This window comes from Chionomys nivalis, chromosome 8 (genome assembly GCF_950005125.1).
Source record: "Chionomys nivalis chromosome 8, mChiNiv1.1, whole genome shotgun sequence".
Taxonomy (NCBI): domain Eukaryota; kingdom Metazoa; phylum Chordata; class Mammalia; order Rodentia; family Cricetidae; genus Chionomys; species Chionomys nivalis.
In genome coordinates, this window is record NC_080093.1 from 20,864,833 (window position 1) to 20,889,088 (window position 24,256).

At 38.3% G+C, this 24,256-nt stretch overlaps 1 protein-coding gene across 1 annotated transcript; it reads right to left on the bottom strand.

Annotated features, from left to right (window-relative positions):
- Window positions 1-209: 209 nt before the first annotated feature.
- LOC130879195 (cytochrome P450 2C25) lies at window positions 210-24,256 on the bottom strand. Its single transcript, XM_057777442.1, has 9 exons — window positions 24,089-24,256; window positions 21,426-21,588; window positions 20,811-20,960; window positions 15,624-15,784; window positions 11,922-12,098; window positions 9,966-10,107; window positions 4,948-5,135; window positions 1,571-1,712; window positions 210-625 (listed from the first exon to the last, which is right to left on the bottom strand). Exons 1-9 carry the CDS (start codon window positions 24,254-24,256, stop codon window positions 444-446), a joined length of 1,473 nt encoding a protein of 490 aa, XP_057633425.1. The 3' UTR covers window positions 210-443.

Genomic DNA, 24,256 nt, shown 5'->3' on the forward strand with positions numbered 1-24,256 from the left:
TTACATTCTCTACGCTTCATGATATTTGGACCAACATGATGTGTTGGGAACTCTATTTTATTTCACTTCTTACCTAAACTGTAAGCAAGTCTAAGAACAGGTGCACAAATCAAACTTAATTATTACTGAAAACATATAGAAGAAAAGGACCATGGATTCTCTTATTACATTATTTGCAGTGAAGTTCTATTTTAATTAAAGACCAGATACACATTAGCAAAAGGAATGATAACACAGTTGCAGAGAATAGAATATAGCAATATATTTCTACTGTGATTCAACAAGTTGCCAAACGGTTAACAGGGATTTCCTGGATCATGACAGAATGGGAATACATGAGAGGAGGGAAGGACATCTTGTCCCTGATGGGGAAGGAGGTGAATGAAGGTCTAGAGGAGAACTGCAGAAAACAGTACGGCTTGGGCTAGGCAATCTGCTCTTCTTTAGACAGGAATAAAGCAGAGCTGGTATTGGGGTGGCACAGAGGCAAATCCATTGAACACTGGGGTGGTATCAATATCCTTAGTATTAACTAGCGATTTCAGCTTAAAGTTCTGTAAAATGGTGGTGAGAAATAGAAACAGCTCCATTCGTGCTAGGCCTTCTCCTGCACAAATTCGTTTTCCTAGGGGGGATAAAATCAAAGATTACTTTCTCATTTGCAAATTTGAGAATCACTGCATTTGTAACTGATACTATGAATGAAGGGTAAGTTTTATGTGGATGGATAGATGTTTGGCTGCATGAAAGAACAATTAATTCGGCAAATAGAAAAATGTGGAACATAATTGTTTCTCAGTTAACCTATACAATTAAGAAATACATTGTTCAAAAATACTTTTTAACTAGCTGTAGTTATTCACATCTGTAATCAGGCTGCTTAGGAGACTGAGGGGGAATTCTGTGTTAATTATCACAAATAACTCTCTGATCTATTCATGAAGTTCTATTAATGATAAGTGATTTCTTCTTATGATTCTCCACAACCCATGAATTTTGAGGCAACTAGGGAATCATTTATTAGAATGGTGTTCCATTTTTTGCACTAATATATCAAGTTGGAGAGATAAATGTACTGATATCTCTAATAACCCAAAGATCTGGGAGTCTTTCTCATTGGCCTGCTTTAACTGAAATTTAAGAAGCATTATTCATTTGTGTGTTTACCAAGTGCACTTGGGATGCTTCTGTAATTTTTGGTATTTTTGGAGACTTGTAATTACATAGTTGAGCATGGAGGTGAGTGACACAGCAAAGAAGACCTGAATGTAAATTATGACGTCTCCATTTTCACAGTGAGTAAAGTATAAATGGCCTTTGCTTTCTTTGGTATTTCTGTGATGTAGCTAAAGGAAGAATACAAACACAGTGTACTCCAGCTTTCTGAGTTTTGAACAGTGGATTAACAATTAAAGCCTCACTTTCATAACCTGACAAAGAAGAAATCTCTTTATCATGACATGCATAAACACTGAAAGTCATATTCCTGATCACTGGCCATTAGGGAGCCACTATGTAAGTCCCGACAGATCCTCATGTCCCTGCATGCACGGAAATGAATTTCTATTACCTGTTGAAAATGGCACGAAGTAGTCACTTTTCTTAAAGTTTCCATTCTTATCTAGAAAGTGGCCAGGGTCAAATATCTCTGGGTTGGGGAATTCCTTGCTGTCATTCAGCACTGATGTCAGTGATGTTATTACCGTTGTTCCCTATAACAACACATCAAAACAAATAAAGTTAAAAACAAATCAGAGAGCTAAGACAAATCGGGAAAATACCCAGGTTCACCTTCTGCTCCATAGTTGGGTTGAAGTACAAAGAACAGCAGGGACATTTCAACAGGCAGAGCAGGAAGCAGCAGGGAGGAAGTCAGTCACAGTGTTGTAGCTGATGTGACTTCAATGACGTTCACAGGAGTACTTGGACTAAAACTTCTGAGTCTTCTCCTTTTCCTTTAGATTGAACTCTTGCTTCTCTGAACACTGACTGCTCTACTTCATCACATATGTCTACATACCCTTCATGTGAATCCGGTTATAAGTAGAAAAATTCACTGAGTGTTTTGAACAGAGTAGGAGACCATTCATAAAGTACAATAAGGAAGATTTGGAAAGACAAAGGGCACTCCTTTTCTCTCACTTATAGAATCTATCTTTGTATTTATATTATAAGAAAGAAAATGCAATGTTATGTGCAGAAGCAGATGTGTTCAGTCTTGTATATAATCTGTCTATGTGAATGTACAAACATAAATAAGGAAATACATATATATGCATAAATATATACATGGTGTGTGTCAGATATGCAAGATGAGGACTATTTGGGAGAAAAAAGAGGAATGGAATGGGGAGTAGAGGAAGAGAATAAAATAAAACAAAGTATGATGAAGGTAAGATGATCTGGTGACAGCTAAATCAATAAAACTTCTGAAGACACAGGAATTGCAGGGAGCTGGTGCGGGCAAGTTCTCTTTAACTAGGACAAAAACAAACCTCATATCATTTCAAACTTTCTAGGACTGTGGTCTACAAATCTTTTTCAAGGCTGCCAACGCCTATTAGAAAGCAGTTTATCTAAATATGTCTAAAATTTTAAAACTAAAAAGACCATTAATGATATAGGTAAATTCTGTGAAAATTAAGTTATAGTATCAATAGGCATTGAACATAGTATATTCATAATCATTTGTTTACATGTTGCCTGTGACTGCTTCTCTGCTACAATGAGAGTTTCTGAAGGAGCAGCACAATCTTCTTGGCCTAGAAAGGCTAAAATCTGCCATAATATGGCAAATATCATTGGTTCCCTCTTATCCTATTTGTTTTGATGAGATCAGTGGCTCTATTCTCATCTATGAAATCATTTATCCTATTTCTCAGAATGTACAATCAACTTGGTTATTTCATAAAGTACAAGAATAGAATATACTACTTGACTAGATCTTAAAGAAACCCGTCATGTCATGAACCTGAAGGAGAGGGATGATGGAGTATAAGTTTAGCTGATACAACACTCACCTCAAACTAGGCTTTAAACCCAAGGAAGATATGAGTAAATGTGCCATTCCTATTTTGACCTTTGTTATACTTATTAGTTAGTTAGCTCTAAGTACACAAACATAACTAAATTCTGTATATTAACCATAGACCTCAACAGTCTTACCTTGAGAATGTCCCTTAGCCAAACAGATAAACGAATCCATATACTGTCTGTTATCATACAGAAAACCTACTGCCAATTGGAGAAGTAAGTTCTATTATCATCACATGATGTTAGTAACTAGAACCTTACCAGTATCATTTTGCCCCACTCCACCCTCCCCGCAAAAAAGAAGAATTCCAGGAGGACCAATGTCATACTTTCTGAAAGAAATTACTACTATAAAAATTCTACATTTTTCATCTGCAATTTGTGATGTCTTCAAAATAGCATTAATTGGCCACAGAAATGAAATAAGTACAAACATAATGACATCAGGAATCAATTTAAACTCATTTTTATGGCAAAAGCTTGGTTTTAATATAAAAATTCTATCAAATTTGAGGAAGAAAAACTATGAAGAGAATGGAATATGAGCTACTTTACTGTGGAGCCAATTATGTTTGAGAATGGCCCAGGGACACTGATTTTCACTTTGAGATGAATTTTATTCACAAAAGTCTGTACATTATTTTCAAAATTGTTCTTTATGCCCATTTTATGGTTCTATGTATTGTATACTTTTAATCACCGACTGTATATGGTATAAACACATATTTATAATGGATTTCTCCACTACACATTGCTTATGACTTCTAGTTTAAGAAAATTCTCTTCATAGTTTTTCTTCCTCAAATTTGTTATTGGAAGTAGACAAGATTGCCGGGCAAAAATTGGGAACTTGGGGGTGGGGAGTGATGGGGGCAAGGGGAGATGGGGAGAGAAAAGTGAGAAGGGGAAGATGGGGAGAGCTTGGGGGAATGGGATGGTTGGGATGGAGGAAGGGTGGATATGGGCGCAGGGAAGTATATATCTTAATTAAGGGAGCCATTTAGGGTTGGCAAGAGTCTTGACTCTAGAGGGGTTCCCAGGTGTCCATAGAGATGCCCCCAGCTAGTTCCTTGGGCAGCTGAAGAGAGGGAGCCTGGAATGGCCCTATCCTATAGCCATACTGATGAATATCTTGAATATCACCATAGAACCTTCATCTGGCGATGGATCGAGATAGAGACAGAGACCCACAATGGAGCACCAGAATGAGCTCCCAAGGTCCAAATCAGGAGCAGAAGGAGGGAAAACATGAGCAAGGAAGTCAGGACCGCAAGGGGTGCGCCCACCCACTGAGACTGTGGTGCTGATCTATTGGGAGCTAACCAAGGCCATCTGGACTGGGACTGAAAAAGCATGGGATCAAACCGGACTCTCTGAACGTGGCGGACAATGAGGACTGACTAAGAAGCCAAGGACTATGGCACTGGGTTTTGATCCTACTGTATGTACTGGCTTTGTGGAAAACTAGTCTGTTTGGATGCTCATCTTCCTAGACCTGGATGGTGTGGGGGGGAGAACCTTGGACTTCCCACAGGGCAGGGAACACTGACTGCTCTTTGGACTGAAGAGGGAGAGGGAGTGGAGTAGGGGGAGGGGGCAATGGGGGGAGGGGGAGGAGGTGGAAATTTTTTAATAAAAAAAAATTTTTAAAAAGTCAGAAAAGACTTTCAGAAAATTGACAGAATGTGGACCTTCAAACAGAAATGCCTACACCTTGCCAAACAGTATTTGGAAAAGAGAGCAAATGTGGGAGTGTCATTACCAGTTATATCTGTACCTGCAGTAGAGCTGCCCGTCTCATCGTGAAGCAGTATAAGCCATCAGCAGCACCAGATAACTCAGAGGACTGTAACAACACTGTGAACCTGTGAGCATCAAGAGCACAGAGGCGAAGCAGGGAAGAGACAAGCTCACCTTGGGGATGAAGTAGTTCCTGAATTTAATGTCACAGGTCACTGCATGGGGAAGGTTGATGGGGATGAGGCTGATGAATCTCTGGACCTCATGAATCATGGCATCTGTATAGGGCATGTGGCTCCTGTCCTGCATGCAGGGGCTGCGGTTTCTGCCAACCACACGGTGAATCTCTTCCTGGACTTTAGCTATTTGATCACAGTGACAAAAGGAAAAACAGGAGAAAAGTAACATTTTTGGCACAATGTCAGGCCGTATACAGCACTATGTGGGTATTCCAAAATAAGTGTAAATGTGCATTTTTCATTCATAGATAAAAGTATTTAAACATATATTTATACAGAAATTCTGTTTTGTGGATTTATATCACTATCCTCTACAGATATTATGATAGATCAGGATATATTTATTATTTAGTAGCTGTAACAATAAATAAACTATAATTAATTAAAAATATCATAAAACAATATAATTATTTGGAGGTCTTTTATTTCTGAATATGTCTTATTGTATATCTGAAATCCTTTTTTTTGTCCAGGAGTGCTTTTTAAAGTGTTAAGAACCATTATTAGGAATAATGCTGCTTGGCCTTTTGGCTCTGCCCAGTCCAACATGTCAGAGATCCATTCATTGCCTCTGAGAGCCATTCTTTCAACCCCAGATCTAGGGTCAGGTTTCTGTAGGTCTGCGATGCCATTAAGCAAGTTGTAGCACTCTGTTCACAAGCCCCATTTAAATGCTCCATAGCCGGACCTCCTGAAAGAGTCAGAGTTTCTGCTGGCAGCACAACCCAGGAAGCCGCCATTTCAAAACTGCCTCTTTATTTTTCTTTTACAACCACTGAATCAGGAAGACTCTCTTAAAGAAGCTGTGGCATGCTGCCAGCAAGCAGAGCCAATCCGAAAAAAGAAAAATGCAGGTAAACTTTTTTTTTATTGTCTAGAATTCCTTTGCATGCCCTCTCAGTTTTTATGTGGATTTAACTAGCACATATTGGAGTTTCAATTTGTTGTAGGAGGCTGTTAGTTTGTTCCCTGAAATAATCGCACAGCTGCTCAACTCCAAAATAATCATACAGAAATTGTATTAATTAAATCACTGCTTGGCCTATTAGCTCTAGCTTTTTATTGATTAGCACTTACATCTTAACCCATTTCTATTCATCTGTGTATTACCACATGGCTATGGCTTACCGGCAATTTTCCGTCCATTGTGGTGGGGCTACATGGCATGTCCCTGACTCTACCTTCTTCCTCCCAGTATTCAGTTCAGTCTTCTCTGCCTAGCTCTATTCTACCCTGTCACAGGGACAAAACAGCTTCTTTATTCAGTAACCAATAAAGTAACACATACACAGAAGAATTTCCCACACCACACAAGGACAATTATATGTCTTCACTTAAACTTGGGCATTGCTCTTAAATCAATAATAACCAAGCTACAACCTGTAGAAGAACCAGTGAGGTTAGGTATGGAACTATGAAGGGCAGAAAGACCTTGTTAGGAAGAGAGATAGAATAAATGTTTATGGATGTACTGTGTGTGGTGCTCAAATAAAGGCCTTAAGTGGTGAAGAGACAGGGTATGTAGGTTGAAATACAGGTAGAGACATGTAAACTTCAGCATCATTTGAGGGAATGTATGGAATCTTAATACAGCAGAAACTTCATATATATATGAAACATATACAAAGGTGATCTAATGAAATAGCCAAATAATATGAAGGTGAGGCAGAGTCCCAACTAAACAACACTTTTCACCAAATGAAACTTCTAACACCAACATTAGGTTACATCTAATTGAGTTTTGGTCAAAGGAGTTCCCAGAAAATCTTCAAACAACCCAGGCTATTGTCAAAACAATAGGTTGCTCTCCAAAACTGACAGCAAGGTCTCATTGTACAAAACTCTGGGAACATTGAGAAGTCAAGTCAATGTTTACAAGGAAACTTCACCCATATGTTCCAGGATCTTTGGTAGAGGAATATGCTCTGCTTACTGTCAAAAGAGAAACAAACACCAACCTAGCCACAAAGTCTTTAATCAACAATGGTGTCTTGGCTCCTAGATATGTGAGGGCAATAGTGGCACAAAACCAACCACGAACTTATCTGACTTATGACTCACTCCATGATATCAAACCCATTCCTCAAACTGCTTGGGTGGCCATAATGGGAGACTAGATAGGCCTGAGACCTATAATAGAACCAAATACTTCTTTTAAAAAAACAGCATAAACAACAAAACATAAAAACAAAGCAATGAAATGATTCCTGATTGCATTCTGTTCTACTCATAGATCAGATCAGTGTCTTGCTCAGTCATCTTTAGAGAATATTCATCCTGAAACAGAGAGCAACAAGTACAGAGACCCTCAAACAGGCAATATGCAGAGAGTGAAAGACCGCAGAATACATATTCCTAAATGGAATGTCTCCATTAAACTCCTCCCCTCAGTGCTCAGAGTACACTGTGGAATAGGAGGCAGAAAGAGCACAAAAACCAGAGGGGATGGAGGTTATTAAGAATAAAAGGCTCTCTAAAATCAAAATAATCAAAGGACATGTGCACTCATGGAGACCAAGGCAGCATGAATAGAGCCTGTACAGGTATGCAATAGGTCCTTTGCATTAAATTATGGCTTCCAGTTTATTGTTATTGTGGAATTCTTTGCATGCAAAAGAAATGGCTTCTCTTTCCTATGCCTTCTCTTGAGTTCTTTTCCTTTCTTTTGTCTAATTCTAATGTATTATTTTTGTTGTGTCATATTATATCTATTATATTCAATTATTTTATATATTATTCTTTAGAAGGCAGCTTGTTTTCTAATGAGAAGCAGAAAAAAAGGTATATGGGTGTGAGAGAAGGTGGGAATTTCAGGAAGGAGTAGAGGGAGAAGAAACCATAATCATGATATATTATGTGAAAAAATCCATTTTCACTGAAAGGGAAAAACAGAAGATTGAATTATAATACTTTGTAATAGCAATATTCTTTGTTAGATTAATTAAAATTACATAAATATTATTTGTTAACATAGGAATATGATTATTTTTAATTTTTAGGAGCCTTCTTATATCTGATTATATTTTATTTGTTTGTAATTTTCCTTTTTTGAGTTATAATTTTATTGGAAATTTTAATAGATAATTTGAAATGCTGGGAATATATTCTCAATTAACAGAGCCCTACACTACAGTTGTTTCTCTTTCATTCCTTTTTTTTTTTTTTTTTGTTAACACCTACAGCACTCATACGGTAAATATTGAATTAGGAGCTTCCCAGAGGTGGTACCCAACAACTTCTATGATACTCTTACCCTCTGACAAGTGCTATTCAGATTCCTGGATCTTATGACTTCCTGTTACTTTACTTCAGATAATATTATCTCTAAATTTTATGTAGAAATGGAAAATTGAACAAAACTCATGGCTAACCTGGAGGTTTCTTCTGTCTTTTATTTTATAAACACAAAAGAAGCCAGATGATTTTGAGAATTCTGGTCTAGTCTCAATGAGAAAAGTTTATGTGTGACTCAAGTATTTCCCTGAAGGGGTCCATGCTTCTAGTCAGTCCTGAAAACACCATGAGTCTGTGTCTTGGATTGGTGTTTTCAATCCACAGTGGTAAATACATGGAAAATGTTGTCTATTATATTGGTGAAATAAGGAGTGCTGATTTATTCCTTTTGTCTGGATGAGTGACCCCACTGCTCACATTCATGGAGCAAGGTGGAGAAGGGGCTCTGAGATCTAGAATTTGGGGACTCAAATGCTGTCAGCTTCCACTTTCATCCCTATGCATTGCTCAGTCCTTGCCAATCATCAATATATTAGGGAAAGAGCTTCTAACATTTAGTTTCTTTTAAGAATTTAATTTTCCAGCCGGGCGGTGGTGGCGCACGCCTTTAATCCCAGCACTTGGGAGGCAGAGGCAGGCGGATCTCTGTGAGTTCGAGACCAGCCTGGTCTACAGAGCTAGTTCCAGGACAGGCTCCAAAGCCACAGAGAAACCCTGTCTCGAAAAACCAAAAAAAAAAAAAAAAAAAAAAAAAAGAATTTAATTTTCCTGGAGGGGTGTAACATGCTGAATGGGAATAGAAAGGGAACTTCAGCAAGCCCAGAATCTTATACATAATTTTGTTCTCTTCTTAAGCTGCTATTGCTTTGGAACTGGAATCTTTACATGTCTGTAGATAGGAATCCACAGCTTCTGTGTCTTACTTCATGCATGTTCATCTAACATTTATGTTTCAAGATCGTCTTTCCTGTTTTATGTTTTTCTATACCCTCATAATAATGCTTTAGTAATTTAGTGAAGCATTCTTACCTGCTTCTTGTTATCTCTTCTTATCCTAAAAAATATGTGATTCATGTTTGTGCTTTTATTGTGTATTGGGCACAGAAGGGAGAAGGGAGAGTGTGTTTTGTATGTGCTGGACCACTGGATCTGTTTTAAACTACAACGCGAAAGAAAACACTATTGGTACAGTTGAAAAGATTATTGTTCAACAAAAGTTTAAGGAAATGGATTTCTTAACTGTCAAAATTTCTTAAACTACATTTTCTTCATCAATCAAAAATCTTACTAGAATATATAAATATTTTGAAACCTTCTCAGAATGCACATTATCCCAGCCAAACTCTGTAAAGTCTAGGTTTCAGTGAGATGAATTTTATTTTCTCCATCCCAAAGTTTGATTTTTAAGAATGAAAGAAGAAAACTAAAAGATTCTAGCTGACCTAAAAACATGACTTAAGAATAAAAGGACATGTATCCAAAGGACAATGTATGCTGGTCACGCCTATTTCAGATTACCCTCCGGAAATCTCACACACTGACTAGAATTTGATTATTTGTCTTACAGTCTGTTTCTCTTAGTCATGCTGTTTATTACAGTCAGTGAATGGCATAGAAGGTGAAGGACTGAGACTTCTCTAAGAAAAACAACGCACAGGGCACTAGCAGAGTCTTTCCAGCATCTTATAGGAACACTGTGGTCACCACCTGTGTCCTCACCTGTGACATCAGGGTGCTTCAGCAGGAGCAGTAAAGCGTATCTCAGTGTTGTGCTTGTTGTCTCTGTCCCAGCACCAAACAGGTCAAACACAGTCGTTGCCAGATTTTCAAGTGTAAATTCCGATTGTTCATTGTGGCTTGCCTATGAATAATTTGATGAAATGATCTGATAAATTCTTTATCAGCACATCTAATTACAATGACTCTACAGTTTCAAGTTTACTGAAAGTGCAAAATTTAAATAAAACTCCATAACATTCATTCCAAATGGTTATTCTAACTGTATAGAAGTTTACTGAGTCGTATAGACTTTGGGTCTAGTTAATTTGGCATAATGTTTTATTTATGAGCAAGTTTTTTAGTAATAAGACTTCAACAAAATCTTTATTTTATTTTATTGCCAACAAAGATACTTAAATGTAGAGAAGAAATTAACAAATAATTTCAAAATCTGTAGCACAGATTTTCATAAATTTCTATTTCACCCTAAATTCCTGACTAGCCTAACTCTTGCAATGATGTGATTGTCTGCACTTAAACATATATGGTACATATATGGTTTTGTACTCTCATGCCTTAAAAACATAAATGAAACATTTTATTCATTATGTATTCTGTCCTCTCAAAACTGTAAAAGGAATAATGTGAGATAGGTCTAATTTGGGGGTATATACAGGTTTATACATAAAATTAAAGGCCTGTGTTCTCAATATGGTAAAGAACAGTGGAATACATTTGACTCTATCTCTGAGCATTCTCTATTAAACTTAATAGGTCTGTAATAAGCTTCTTTGTCCTTGAGGTAAATAAACCTATTCAATCTTAATGCATTAATTTATAAATTTTTCTCTTAGTTTTAAAAGTAACATATCCTTGCATGTGTATCCCACAATTCTTATCCATCCATCAATCCGTTGATGACTTCTAGATTGATTACCTCGGCTATTTTGAGAAACACAGCAGGAAATACAGGTGTCTTTTCTTATGCTGATATTCTTTGGATATAAGCCCAGATTGGGCCTAAGAGCCACCATGTTACATAAGACCCATATCTGTCACTGTTATGTATCTAAGAATTGGTGATCAAATCTATTACTCTAATAGACTAATGGGCATAGTGGTAAAATGATTCCTAATGACTTACTACTATATTCATAGAACATAAATATCTTACTTTTGATCAGAGAACTTCTCCTTTCAGGAGACGGCAATTAATACTGAGACACCCAATGGTTCAATGTACACAGAATAAAGCATTATGTCTTGATTACCCCTAAATCATGATTACCACTAAGTCCTGCCCCATTTGCCCAGTTGTTAAGCCCACACCAAAGCCAATAATCTAGAGTCAACTGTTTTTTTCTGAGTTCCATGGAAAATTATCTTTTCAATAAACTACACAATGTCAATGCGGTTCATGCTGTCAGGATACCCAGTAGATACTAATTCTCAACCCCTTTCAGTGAAAATTAACTTGAACTTCTACTCAAAGTCTCATTCTTCCATACACCTCTTTCCACCACATACCTCTCTATACATCACTCAGTCCTTCTGAAACTAACTCCTCTATCTATCCTTTTAAAGTAAAAATTTGGCCAGATCTATTTTAATTCGCTAGACATGCAGGAATTCTTGCCACACAACATACACATTTATGGTGACACTATTCACACCACCATGGTAGTTGGCTATTTTCACTCGATTAGAATTTTTCCCATATTACCTGCCCTTTGTATCGCTGTTCTCAGCTACAATTTTTAAAGAACAGAGCCACTGTGTTCTAGTTAACAAATTCCCTTTATATTATCAGTATCCATATGGTTGCATCCCAACACATAATAAATACTAAAACTGTTTTTCAAATGATACTGACTTAAACATGTTAAAGAAACATTTCAGGGTTCAAAAAGACCACAACACACTCAGACAATAAATAAATTTATATTAATATTTTACCTGCTTTAGTTTAATCAGGTAATAATCAATGAAGTCCCGAGGGTTTGCAACATTCAATGATTCCTGATGCTCTTTTATTTTTTCCAAAAGGTAACTTCTAATATATTCAGAATTTTTTGATATTGTATGATGACTTCCTGGACAATAGTCAATTAGTGAAGGGAAATTATTGCAGACCTAAAAATCAGAGAAATTTTTTGTTGAGATATATTGTTTTACTTTTAGTCATGTATGTGATGTTTATATGGTATGTATGCATGCATACATGTGTGTGCTGTGTATGTGTGGGTACACTGGAGGCCAAAAATATCAGATCACCTGAAGCTAGTGGTTTTGGATCATCTAAAATGGATGCTCAAAATTGGACTTAGGTCCTTTAGAAGATAAACACACACTCTTAACCACTAAACCATCTCTCCAGTCCTTGACAAAGAACTTTTTAAATAAGGAAACATATCCACAATATGTGACCAACATGGACTCAGAAATGAAGGAAAATAGTGTTCAGCAAAAGTTCAGCAAAAGGAAGAGGTGTTTTATTTCACACATATAGCAATTCTTTGTGCTAACAGAGAGACCTGGGGTGGGAGGGTATTTCTGTCTGAATGATGAAAGATAATGATCAAGATTCAACATTTATGAATCCTTTTTTAATATAAAGACTATTTGTGAAAACTGACTGATGGCTTATACCATTTATTCTCTACAAGTCTGAAGTATGAAATTATGTAAATAATTGTCGTTTACACTTTTTAGATGATGGCTGTAGTGAAAAGAGTTAGGCAACTTGATTTATAGAAAAAAAGTAGCACATGCATATTTAACTCTTTTTTAAAAATATTTATTTATTTACTTATTATGTATACAACATTCTGTCTGTGTGTATGCCTGCAGGCCAGAAGAGGACACCAGACCCCATTACAGATGGTTGTGAGCCACCATGTGGTTGCTGGGAATTGAACTCAGGACCTTTGGAAGAGCAGGCAATGCTCTTAACCTTTGAGCCATCTCTCCAGCCCCCCATATTTAACTCTTATAAACTAGACTATGACATCGAATAAATAATCAGAAGTGGGTGGGGCTCCAAGAGACTTTGAAAGCAAAAGTGTGACATAGCCTTTAGGGGTTTCTCTATGCTCACAGGTATTCTTTTTTAAACTTGCTATTTCTTTATTTTATGTGTCCCTCACACCATACATCTCAAACTCATCTACTTCAATAACCCCACATATCCACCCTCAGTCCTTAAACTCCCCCCAAAATAGAATAGAATAAAATTTAAGAGCAAAAAGAAAAATTTTTAGCATGGAAACTGTATTGTGACAAAGTGAGTCAGGCAGTATACCCTTTTATCCATATAGCATTGCTTGGCAAGTGTTCACTGCACAGAGTCATTGACTACCTCGGGGTCTCTGCTTTCTCCTACACTATCAATACTGGGCCCTTACCGGGCATCGTAGATATCCTGCCACTGCCCTGCACTGTGAAGATCTTGCAGCCTTAATCTGCAGGACCAGCTCCTCCACATTCTCCAACAGATCACAGTTGGGATGGATGTTGAGGTGCATCAACTCATGACCCTAGATCTGAGCCTAGGTAGTTGCACTGTTGACCAGTTCCCCAACTCTCTCCCTATCCTCATGACCAGGATGAACTCTCTGGCATTGCTCTGGTTAGTTCAGCCTTTAGAAAGGAAGAGCTGCTTTCATACCTTCAGAGTTGGCTCTCCCACACTTACACTATCACAGCAGGATCCACTCTGTTACCCAGGCTAGCTGCAGGGGCAACTCTCCCAAGTGCTGCAGCTAATAAAGGGCAGAGGCAACTCTCCTAATATTATGACCTCAGGATCAGCGCTGCACCTGCCACAGGCTACAAAGGCGGGGAGGCAATCCTTCCTCCACACATACTGTCATAAGACAGGTGAGGCGGGAGCCAGATCTCACATACTCACATTATCTCGGTTGATTCACCTGCAGCCCTGCACCCCAATCAATAGGGTCAATAGAGTCAGCTCTGTTGTACTACCTGTGGAGGTGCAGGATCAGCTTTTGAAGGTGTTGAGGTTGGTAAGGAGGCATGTCAGGTTTCTTGCACACCACAGGTGGCAGTGGCAAGGGGAGGAGGACATCTTTCCCTAGCCCTTACCACCACATGGCAGATTAGTGGGTGTGGCCAGCTATTCCACTCTCACAACCTCAGGGCCAGCTCACCTGTGCCGCTCATAACAAGGTCCACCCAACAGTGCTGCACAGGCTAGAAGCAGGGCCTGCTTCAATGAGTGCTGCAGGTGGTAACAGGGAGGGTCAGCTCACTCATCTGCCTCCGGCAGTGAGGGGATAATGACGAAAGAGACATCTCTCCTCCAACCATACCACCCCGTGACAGATGAGTGGTGAAGGCAGCTCCCTCACACTCAGACCTTCGGGGATGATTCGCCCACACCCCTGTGAACAATGTCGACTCCACTGTGCTGCCCAAACAAGGTACTGGCTCCACTCTGTTGAGCTCTGCAGGTAGTGGGGGCAAAGGCAACTCTCCCAATATTATGACCTCCTAGACAGCTCTCGCCTCTGCCAGAGGCAGATGGCAGCGTATCTCCCCTACCCATTGTACCATAGGGAAGATGAGGCGCAGTCAGGGTAAAATTCGCCAAGCTCAGCTTCTTAGACCTGGCTCACCCACACTCTTATCAACAGGACCTGATCCACTGTGCTGCCAGGAGGAGGTGCAGGACCCCTTCTCCCTAGGGTTTCAGACAGTGAGTGACAGCATCAACCCTGTACAGACCTTTCCTCTTTGCCTTAGGTGGTTTCAGGAGCTGTGGATATCAACACAGATCAAGGATGGAGCAGGTCCATGTGCCCAGACATGAACACTGACAGCAGCCAAGTCCCAGACACACCATTGCCCTGGTTAGCAACCAAGTCACCCACTTCAGCCCACTCCTCACTGTTTCCCCTCTTCAGATGTGCCTCTCTCTCCAGAAGACATGAACCGTTTTTCTGTCTTTCCCATACCACACCATACATTTGCTCACCGTAGTAGTGCCTGACTGCCTGGTGTCTTGATTTACTGGGCAGCCTGCATCACAGCCATTCTTGTGGAGAGTTCAGGAGATGCCAGTTCAGTCAAGGACAACTCTGAGAAGATGTATGTGGGCCACACGGCATTAAACCACTCCTCTTCTCGTTCCAACCTGTCTATTTGTCAACTAGGGCAAATGTGTCCAGCAGACACATCAAACCACTGGAAATACTCAGTGTTTCCTGGCAGATTTCATTGCCATTAATATATTTCTCCTTTTATGGAATGTTCTTTCTAAACTAAAATATTCCTGCCTAGTAATATGATAAGGATGTGTTTAATAGTCAAAAAGATAAGAATTATGCATAGAAGAATGTCCTGTGAACAACTGGCCACACTTCCAGATATGAATGCAATATACAAAGAGTTCTCTGGATATCAAGTGGAAAATCAAGGGATACGAAACTAGCAGCCTTGAACCAATCTGGAAACTGCCGTTTAGTTTTGCTATTTGTATAGCAAAGTATTTAGACCAGCCTTCCTGATATTCTTTCCATAATATGTTATTCAAAACTGTGTTGTCAGGCCACCTCAATTCTCGGTACATATTGAATTTGATTTTTGATAATGAAAGACCAAAAATATGATTTTAGGAGGAAAAGATCTTGACTTCACCTGCATCCAGGGGGAGCTCAGAATCCTGACATTCTCGTTTACTTTTTCCATCAAGTTAAGAAAATTCTGATCTTTATAATCAAAACGATTCTGGAAAACAGTGGAGCAGATGACGTTGCAGGGAGCACAGCTCAAGATGAATGTGGGGTCACAGGGTGAACCTGAACAAACAATAGAAAAAATATAAATTAAAATGGACAAAGAGATTGTTTTGGTTTTGTTATATGTAGAATCAATGTATCACTTTAATCTTAAATTTGAGGTGGCCTCATCCTCAGTAGCTAAAGAAGAACAGACCATATCTGATATAACAATGTTTACACTTTAAACTATCTGGTACTTGCAAGAAAACAGAAGATTTTGTAAACCTAAAATTTCTAGTGTTCAGAACAGAACTGCTTCTTACTAGAATGTCTAGTTTCCATATATCACTCAGATGAATGTAGAAGAGTGTACACCTGGAAGATCTGCAGCCACAGTGAGTAAACCTAAGAAGCAAGTATTGATCCAAGGAAGAAGGAACCCACTGCAGGTGAGTTCTGGTATTAGAAGAAAAAATGTGGGGAGACCTCTTCCTTGTTACTTGAGAATAATGTGTAAATTCAAAAACAGCCACTTCCATGTGGATTTGCTTGCATTATTAAATAAAATGAAAACTTTCATATCACAATTAAATTCCAAGAGGGGAGACAATAAGAGGGCAGTGATAGTGACTTCCCTTTTCTCGTTTCATCATTTTAAAGCAATGCATCTTATCCAGAAAAAGTAAACACAGCATTTGAAAAGTAGACACAAAGTATAATAAGGTCAGTGCAAGACAGAGAGCTCTGTTTTCAAAGTACTTTCTGTTGTTTTAGAGGACCAAAGTTCAGTTCCAAGGAGCCTCCCAGTGGCTCATAACTTTCTGTAACCCCAGTTTCAGGGAAATAGGATACAATTTTCTTACTTCTTTGGCACCAGGTACACAAGTGGTGCACACATGTATATGCAGGCAAACATTTATACACATAATAAACCAATCTTTTTAATTAAAACAAAGAGACCCAAGGAAGGATGAAATAGAAAAAAATGGGAATGGGTTGGCCAGAAAGATGATGGTAGGAAGACAGGTTCAAAGCACATGGTATTCTCCTATGAAATATCTATATGAAGCCCACAATATACACAGTATTAGTAACAATAATGTTTATTTTTTAAAAGAAGTAAATGATGATTATGCTCAATCAAACTCTACACAACATATTTGAGAAACTGTAGTTTGTAGATTTATAAACAACTCTCAAAATCACCATTATTAGATTACTATGCTGATATAATGCTTAAAATTTGTGTAACACACACATATGATATTACAGGTCAAAAATCACAATAAAATTTCTTTTTTAGACTTATTTTCATTTGTGTGCATGAATTCATGTGTGTGTGTGTGTGTGTGTGTGTGTGTGTGTGTGTGTGTGTGTGTGTGTGTGTGTGTAATATCTGTGGCAGCTAGGAGAGCATGTCAGATCTCATGGAGCTGCTTCTTTGAAGGAGCATTCTCTCTCAAGTGATAAAGCATCTCTCCAGCTCTCAGGACTGTTTCTTCTGATGTCTTTTCTATAGTAAAATGACTTTTAACATATCATAAATAGACTTTACATCCAAGCAGATCCAAAATTTAAATCTGTAGACCTTACATAAGGATCACATAAAAAAAAGACAGTGTTCTGGATAAATTATTAAACATTTGAATAACATGAAACTCCTTAATATTACTGTACATATGCCAGGGTATAAAAACATGATTATATTCTATGCTATCAGGAAATTATTTATTTAAGTCAAAAACAGTGAAGGATGAAAGAACTTTTATCATGTGTACACATGCTGTTCACAGATTAAATCTGATTTTCAGTCTTTTCTTTCTTTCTTTCTTTCTTTCTTTCTTTCTTTCTTTTTTTTTTCGAGACAGGGTTTTTCTGTAGCTTTGGTGCCTCTCCCGGAACTAGCTCTTGTAGACCAGGCTGGCCTCGAACTCCCAGAGATCCGCCTGCCTCTGCCTCCCGAGTGCTGGGATTAAAGGCGTGCGCCACCACCGCCCGGCTTTTTCTTTCATTTTATTTGGGGAAAAAATTTGAAATCCTTAGAAATGAAATAATTTCTAATTTTTGCACATCAAGAACTTCTTAGGTCTTCCTAGACCTGGATAGAGCCTTGGATTTCCCACAGGATAGGGCACCCTGACTTCTCTTAGGACTAGAGAGGGTTTGAGAGAGGGATCGTGGGAGGGAAATGGGAGGAGGGAAGGAGATGGAAATTTTTAATAAATAAATAATAAAACAAAAATAGAACTTCCTAGGTAAGTAGCATTTATAGCAGTAGCAAAAGAAAGTGATTTCATTTTCTACAAACACACAAAAGAAATTTGACCTTGGGCAGAAATGACTGACAGGATTAAAGACAGAGTCAACAGGTTAGCAAAAGTAGTTCATGTTTAGTTAAAAACATAATATAATTAATAAATAATTTTCTTGTTTTCTCTTTGTGCATCTTGCATATTTGTGCTGTCATATGTGTTTCGATAGAATGTAATTCAAAACAGATGTGTCATGTAAGAAGAAATAATGAAGTTCTTTACATTTATTGATTTACATATGTTTAACCATCCCTAAAGCTTGGGAATAAATCCAATTAGATTCCAGTGGATAATTGTTTTGATACAATATGAATTTGGTTATAAATACTTTATTGAAAAAATTGCTCTTCATGTTCATCAGAGATGTTAGCCTATAATCTTTCTTTCTTTCTTTACTTTTTTCTTCCTTGTTCCTTTACTTTTTTCTTTCTTTCTTTGTTCCTTCATTTTTTCCTTTCTTTCATGCTTTGTCTAGTTTTGATATCATGAAAATACCAACATTGTAAAAGATTTTTGGAAGTGTTTCATCATTTTCTATTTTACAAAATAATTTGAGAAATACAGGTGATGGCTTTTAAACAGATTATTAACAGATGAATCTGTTAGTATTAATCAACTACAACTAACATATATACACAAGACTCATGTAATAGTATAAAGAGAGGAGATGGCCAGACAGTGGTGGCGCACGCCTTTAATCCCAGCACTCGGGAGGCAGAGGCAGGCGGATCTCTGGGAGTTCGAGGCCAGCCTGGTCTACAAGAACTAGTTCCGGGACAGGCACCAAAGCTACAGAGAAACCCTGTCTCGAAAAAAAATTAAATTAAATTAAATAAATAAAGAGAGGAGATGGGTACAAAGTCCCATCAATAGTTAAGAACCTACTGGCACTTCTTAGCTCTCAAGAGAAGGTAAGTCATTTTTCTTTAAATGTGTAACTTTTCATAAGTCAAACATAATTCAGAAGAAAGCCACACATACAGGATATTTCTCGTACACCATCATAGAAGTTTCTGTTTACAGTAGATGATGACAAATACAGAGGCTACAAAAGATAAAGGTGCTGAGAATAGGCTAAATTGAGTTCAACCCTAAATATAAATTATGTACTTTACCAATTCCTCATAAGACTTAGGGATGACTGAAAAAGAAGAGACACAAAGATCTTAAGAGCCAGAGGTGGTAGATATCTATTAGGAAATGGTGTCCTCTGGGTGCAGCAGGGCAGAGCACGATTGAACTCACAGAAAATGTGACAGGATGCACAAGACCTGTGCAAACTAATGCCAGAAAAAATCCTTTCATGGACACAGAATTTGGGCATGTTGTCCTACCAATAATGGAGGAGTTATTGACAATTACTACCTTCTGGAAGAGGAAGGGCCAATTACCTCCAAGAGTGTAGCCCCTAATAAATCAATCATGTTTTGGTGGAAGGTCACACATAGAAGAATATTTGACAAGCACAATTGGTTTTGAAGGAAAATTACAAAAAGAGTGTTTGGAAGAAAAGATGGGTATGTGTGAGAAGAATTAGAGGGAGAAGGATGAATGTGATCAAAATTGAGACAACTGTGTAGGGCTAGTGAGGTGATAAACCTTAGAAAAGACTATACTACCTTGTCTACTTGACTGCCATAATTCTTAATTGTATTCAGAATCATACCCCTATATGAATAGGTAAACGTAGCTACCGCCCCTTATTAAAGAGATATCTTTTTACAGTAAATGGAGATCATCACCGAAAGCCACAATTGGACATAATGCAGACACCAACAGATTTTGATGCTCCCAGCATTAACTGAAACAAACATCATAACTGCCACATTTATGACTAAGGGAACGTCACAGCAGAAAAGGCAGAAAGATTTTAAGAACTAGAATCAGCCCCAAAACCATATATATGATAACCAACAACAAAGATTACTTAAGAGGTTGTTTATATATGTGTGTATACAGAAACAAAAAAACCACACAGAGAGACATATGTGTGTGTGTGTGTGTGTGTATAACAATAATCAAACAAAAAGAGGCTATTTACTTGACAGTGGAGAATTAGAAGAAGGCAAGGGAGGGCATCTGAAAAATGATAGAATAAAAAAGCAGGAGGAAATATGTAATTCTATTTTATTTAAAACATATTTTCAAACACGTACAAAATTCTGAAAGCACTAATAAAGATTTTCTTACAAAAATCTTATAGGTCAAGCACAAATCATGTTAAATGATTATTAAATAGACAGCACCAAGTAGCATAGATAGAAAACTGGGGGTGTCTCAGTAGAGATGGTGGATGATCATGAAAAAAGCACATTGTATAAAATTCTCAATGTAGTTAATAATTTTTAAACAAATGACAACAATTTTAAGATCACGCTACAACAGACAAAATAATTGGTGAAAATTCTATTATACCAGGCTAAGAAAAGGAAAGTATAAATTGCATGTTACCCAGGACTATAAAGATTGGCCTAGAAGAATCCCTGTACTGCTCAGTTAATTTCCTCAAACCTCTGTAATCCAAGAAAATGAAAACAAATATCCTCCGATTGGGCTCTGTCGCTATTATCAATAGCAATTATTCCGTGATGGAATGATCTACAAAGACTAAGTACACTGGTGCTCCTGGAATTGCACAATTATTCAGCTCAAAAGAAAATTAGCATGAAATATATATTCATTGTTTCTGATTTAAAAACAAAGAAAATTTTAGAATGGGTGTGATCAACATCACACACACATACACACACACACACCTTGACTAAAATGCAAATGCTTAAATCTGCACTTACCATTGGTTTTCCTCAGTTCCTCCACAAGGCACTGTGCTTCCTCTTGAACACGGTCCTCAAGATTCCTTTTGCCCATGCCCAAATTCCGCAGGGTTGTGAGAGTGAAGCGCCTTATCTCTTTCCATCTGTTTCCATTGCTAAAAATAATGCCTAAAGAAATGGAGAAACAGGGTCTCTCCCTACTACTTGCACTGGCTTTCAGAAATACATTCTCTTTAGAGGGATACCGTGCTCAGCCTACATATGGTGGAGAGGGCCTTGGTCCTGCCTCAAAGCAATGTGCTAGACTTTGTTGACTCCCCATGGGAAACCTTACCCTCTCTGAGGAGTGGATGAGGGTGTGGTGGAGGGGAAGTTGAAGGGGGGAAGGGAGAAGTGGGAACTGGGGTTGGTTTTTACAATGAGAAAAGATGGATTTTTTAAAAAAAAATTAAAATTTCTGAAAAAATAAATGGTAAAGCACTAGAAAAATATTCTAGGAACAATATGAAAGATTTGATGTGTGGAAACCGCAGAGAGGTACAACCTGCACGTAGGGGAAGAAGTCCCTCCCCTCCTTTCAGTATTCACTTTCAACAGAAACACTGCACCCCTCATATGAACATAGTTACTTACCAAGGCCTTTATTAATTCTTTCAGCCATTGGGAAGCTTCCTCTGCCAGCAAACTCCTCCCCATGATCAATCAGAGCTTCCTTCACTGCTTCATACCCATGCAACACCACAGTGGGCTGCATGCCAAAGTACAGGGTGAACACTGGGCCATAGACTTTTGAGAACTGAAAATAGAAAAGAAAAATGTAAATACTAGCAAAGAAAAGCCAGTTTAATCTCCATGGAGTCAACCTCATTCACATTGATAATATCACTCACTGTATTTTAATATTTTTAGTCAGGCAAAGTTCAATTTCAAATGGTTGTAAAGCCTATTTATATCATATTAGGGTGTTATTGATCACCTACAGTAAACCATATAATGGATCAAGAATCAGGTAGTTGTTACAGAAAAAGTAGAATGAATTTTCACACCAAAACATTCAGCAGGGTGCTGACCACCAGAACTCCATATAGGACACACACATGCCTGTTGACTGCACCCTCTGTCTCAGCGCCTGCCCACCCTAACCACCATTAAGCCTCCCATCTTTCCCACCATGTCCCAGTCCCCCAACTCAGGCAGAAACTCCCTGTTTGAACAGAGGCCATTCTGCTCTGACCTACAGATGTCCAGCCCACAGGTGTGGAGACACTTTGCTCAACCACAGGCCACTGCAGTCAGAAGATCAGAGAAGAAACAGAAACCGAGTAACAAACACACATACTACTAAACTCATACTACTATATTTATGAATTTAATGCTATACATCAGATATCTGGTGCCGTATTTACAGGTTTAGAAAAAGAGCAGAAGACAGCATATGGTACCTAAAAGGACCAAGAATAGTCAAGTCACTCCTAAGGAGTAAAAATGCTGTTTGAGATATAACGATAACTGAAAGCAAATTATATTACAGAGTTATGTGATAGAAACCATCTGGTACTCACAAATATAGGCAAGTGGTCCAGTAGTATAAACAAAATGATGCAGCAATAAAGCAGCATTGTAAGGTCCACTTACTTTCAAAATGCAAATTTGTAAGTCACCACAGTTGATTCTTTTTTATTTTATTCTTATTTATTTATTTATTTATTAAAGATTTCTGCCTCCTCCCCACCACCACCTCCCATTTCCCTCCCCCTCCCCCAAACAACTCCCCCTCCCTCATCAGCTCTAAGAGCAGTCAGGGTTCCCTGCCCTGTGGGAAGTACAAGAACCTCCCACCTCCTTCCAGGTCTAGTAAGGTGAGCATCCAAACTGCCTAGGCTCCCACAAAGCCAGTACGTGCAGTAGGATCAAAAACCCAGTGCCATTGTTCTTGACTTCTCAGTAGTCCTCATTGTCCGCTATGTTCAGTGAGTCTGGTTTTATCCCATGCTTTTTCAGACCCAGGCCAGCTGGCCTTGGTGAGTTCCCGATAGAACATCCCCATTGTCTCAGTGTGTGGGTGCACCCCTCGCAGTCCTGAGTTTCTTGCTCGTGCTCTCTCTCCTTCTGCTCCTGATTTGGATCTTGGGATTTCAGTCTGGTGCTCCAATGTGGGTCTCTGTCTCTTTTCATCGCCTGATGAAAGTTAATATCCACTTTGGAAAGCAGTGTGGTGGTTTCTCAGGAAATTTAGGATCCACCTACCCCTGGACCCAGCAATACCACTCTTGGGAATATACCCAAGAGATGCCCTATCATACAACAAAAGTACATGCTCAACTATGTTCATAGCAGCATTGTTTGTAATAGCCAGAACCTGGAAACAACCTAGATGCCCTTCAACGGAAGAATGGATGAAGAACGTATGGAATATATACATATTAGAGTACTACTCAGCAGTAAAAAACAATGACTTCTTGAATTTTGCATGCAAATGGACGGAAATAGAAAACACTATCCTGAGTGAGGTAAGCCAGACCCAAAAAGAGGAACATGGGATGTACTCACTCATAATTGGTTTCTAGCCATAAATAAAGGACATTGAGCCTATAATTCGCCATCCTAGAGAAGCAAAAATAAGAAGGTGAACCCAAAGAAAAACATATAGTTATCCTCCTGAATATCAACCACAGTTGATTCTATTGAGGAAGCAGATTTGGCACAGAGAGTGGGCACCACAGGAGCTGCACTATTTCCTGGAAAAAAAATAGTTCCTTCTCTGGCTGGATATAAACATCACCAAATATGTTGAAATCTTGGCTTCTCTTTTGCATTTCTTGTGTTATTCCTTGTCCGTTGGTATTTAGTTAAATTAGGAATCAGTTACTTTGTTAGAGTGCAGCATCAAATAGATAACCTTAATAAAATGTTTTTCTAAAATTCTATTATTTCGTTATTATTAATGACTTATTGAATAAATATTACTCACTATTGTTCTTCATCCAAAAATAATGAAAAAGATGTGGTTTTTTGTTTTATTAAGATAGGAAATATTCACAAATTTTGCAATTTTGTGCAATTTTTTTTGTTTTATAAAATGTGAAGAAGTAAATGTCCTTTCACCTGAAACCTCACTCATTACTGAATTCCCGACAATAGCCAGCTATAAGAGTCATAAAATACACAATACTTTGAAAGAGTTTTGACTTTGTGACTATTCATTATTATATTGCCTCTGATACTAGATTTTCATCTAAAGCAACTGTCAGTTTATCTTCTTTATAAGGTACTGGCGGAGCAAAGAGAATACTTACATTGGTCAAGCATTGGGTGATGTTCTTCACATCTATTTGGAAGAAATTACCAAAAACTGGGAGAGGAGTGGGGCCAGGAGGGAGCTTCGCTCTCTCAGAGCTCTGTCTCCAGAGTGAGAGGAGAAGCAGACAGCAGAGGCTGAGCACCAGGGCCACAACAGCATCCAT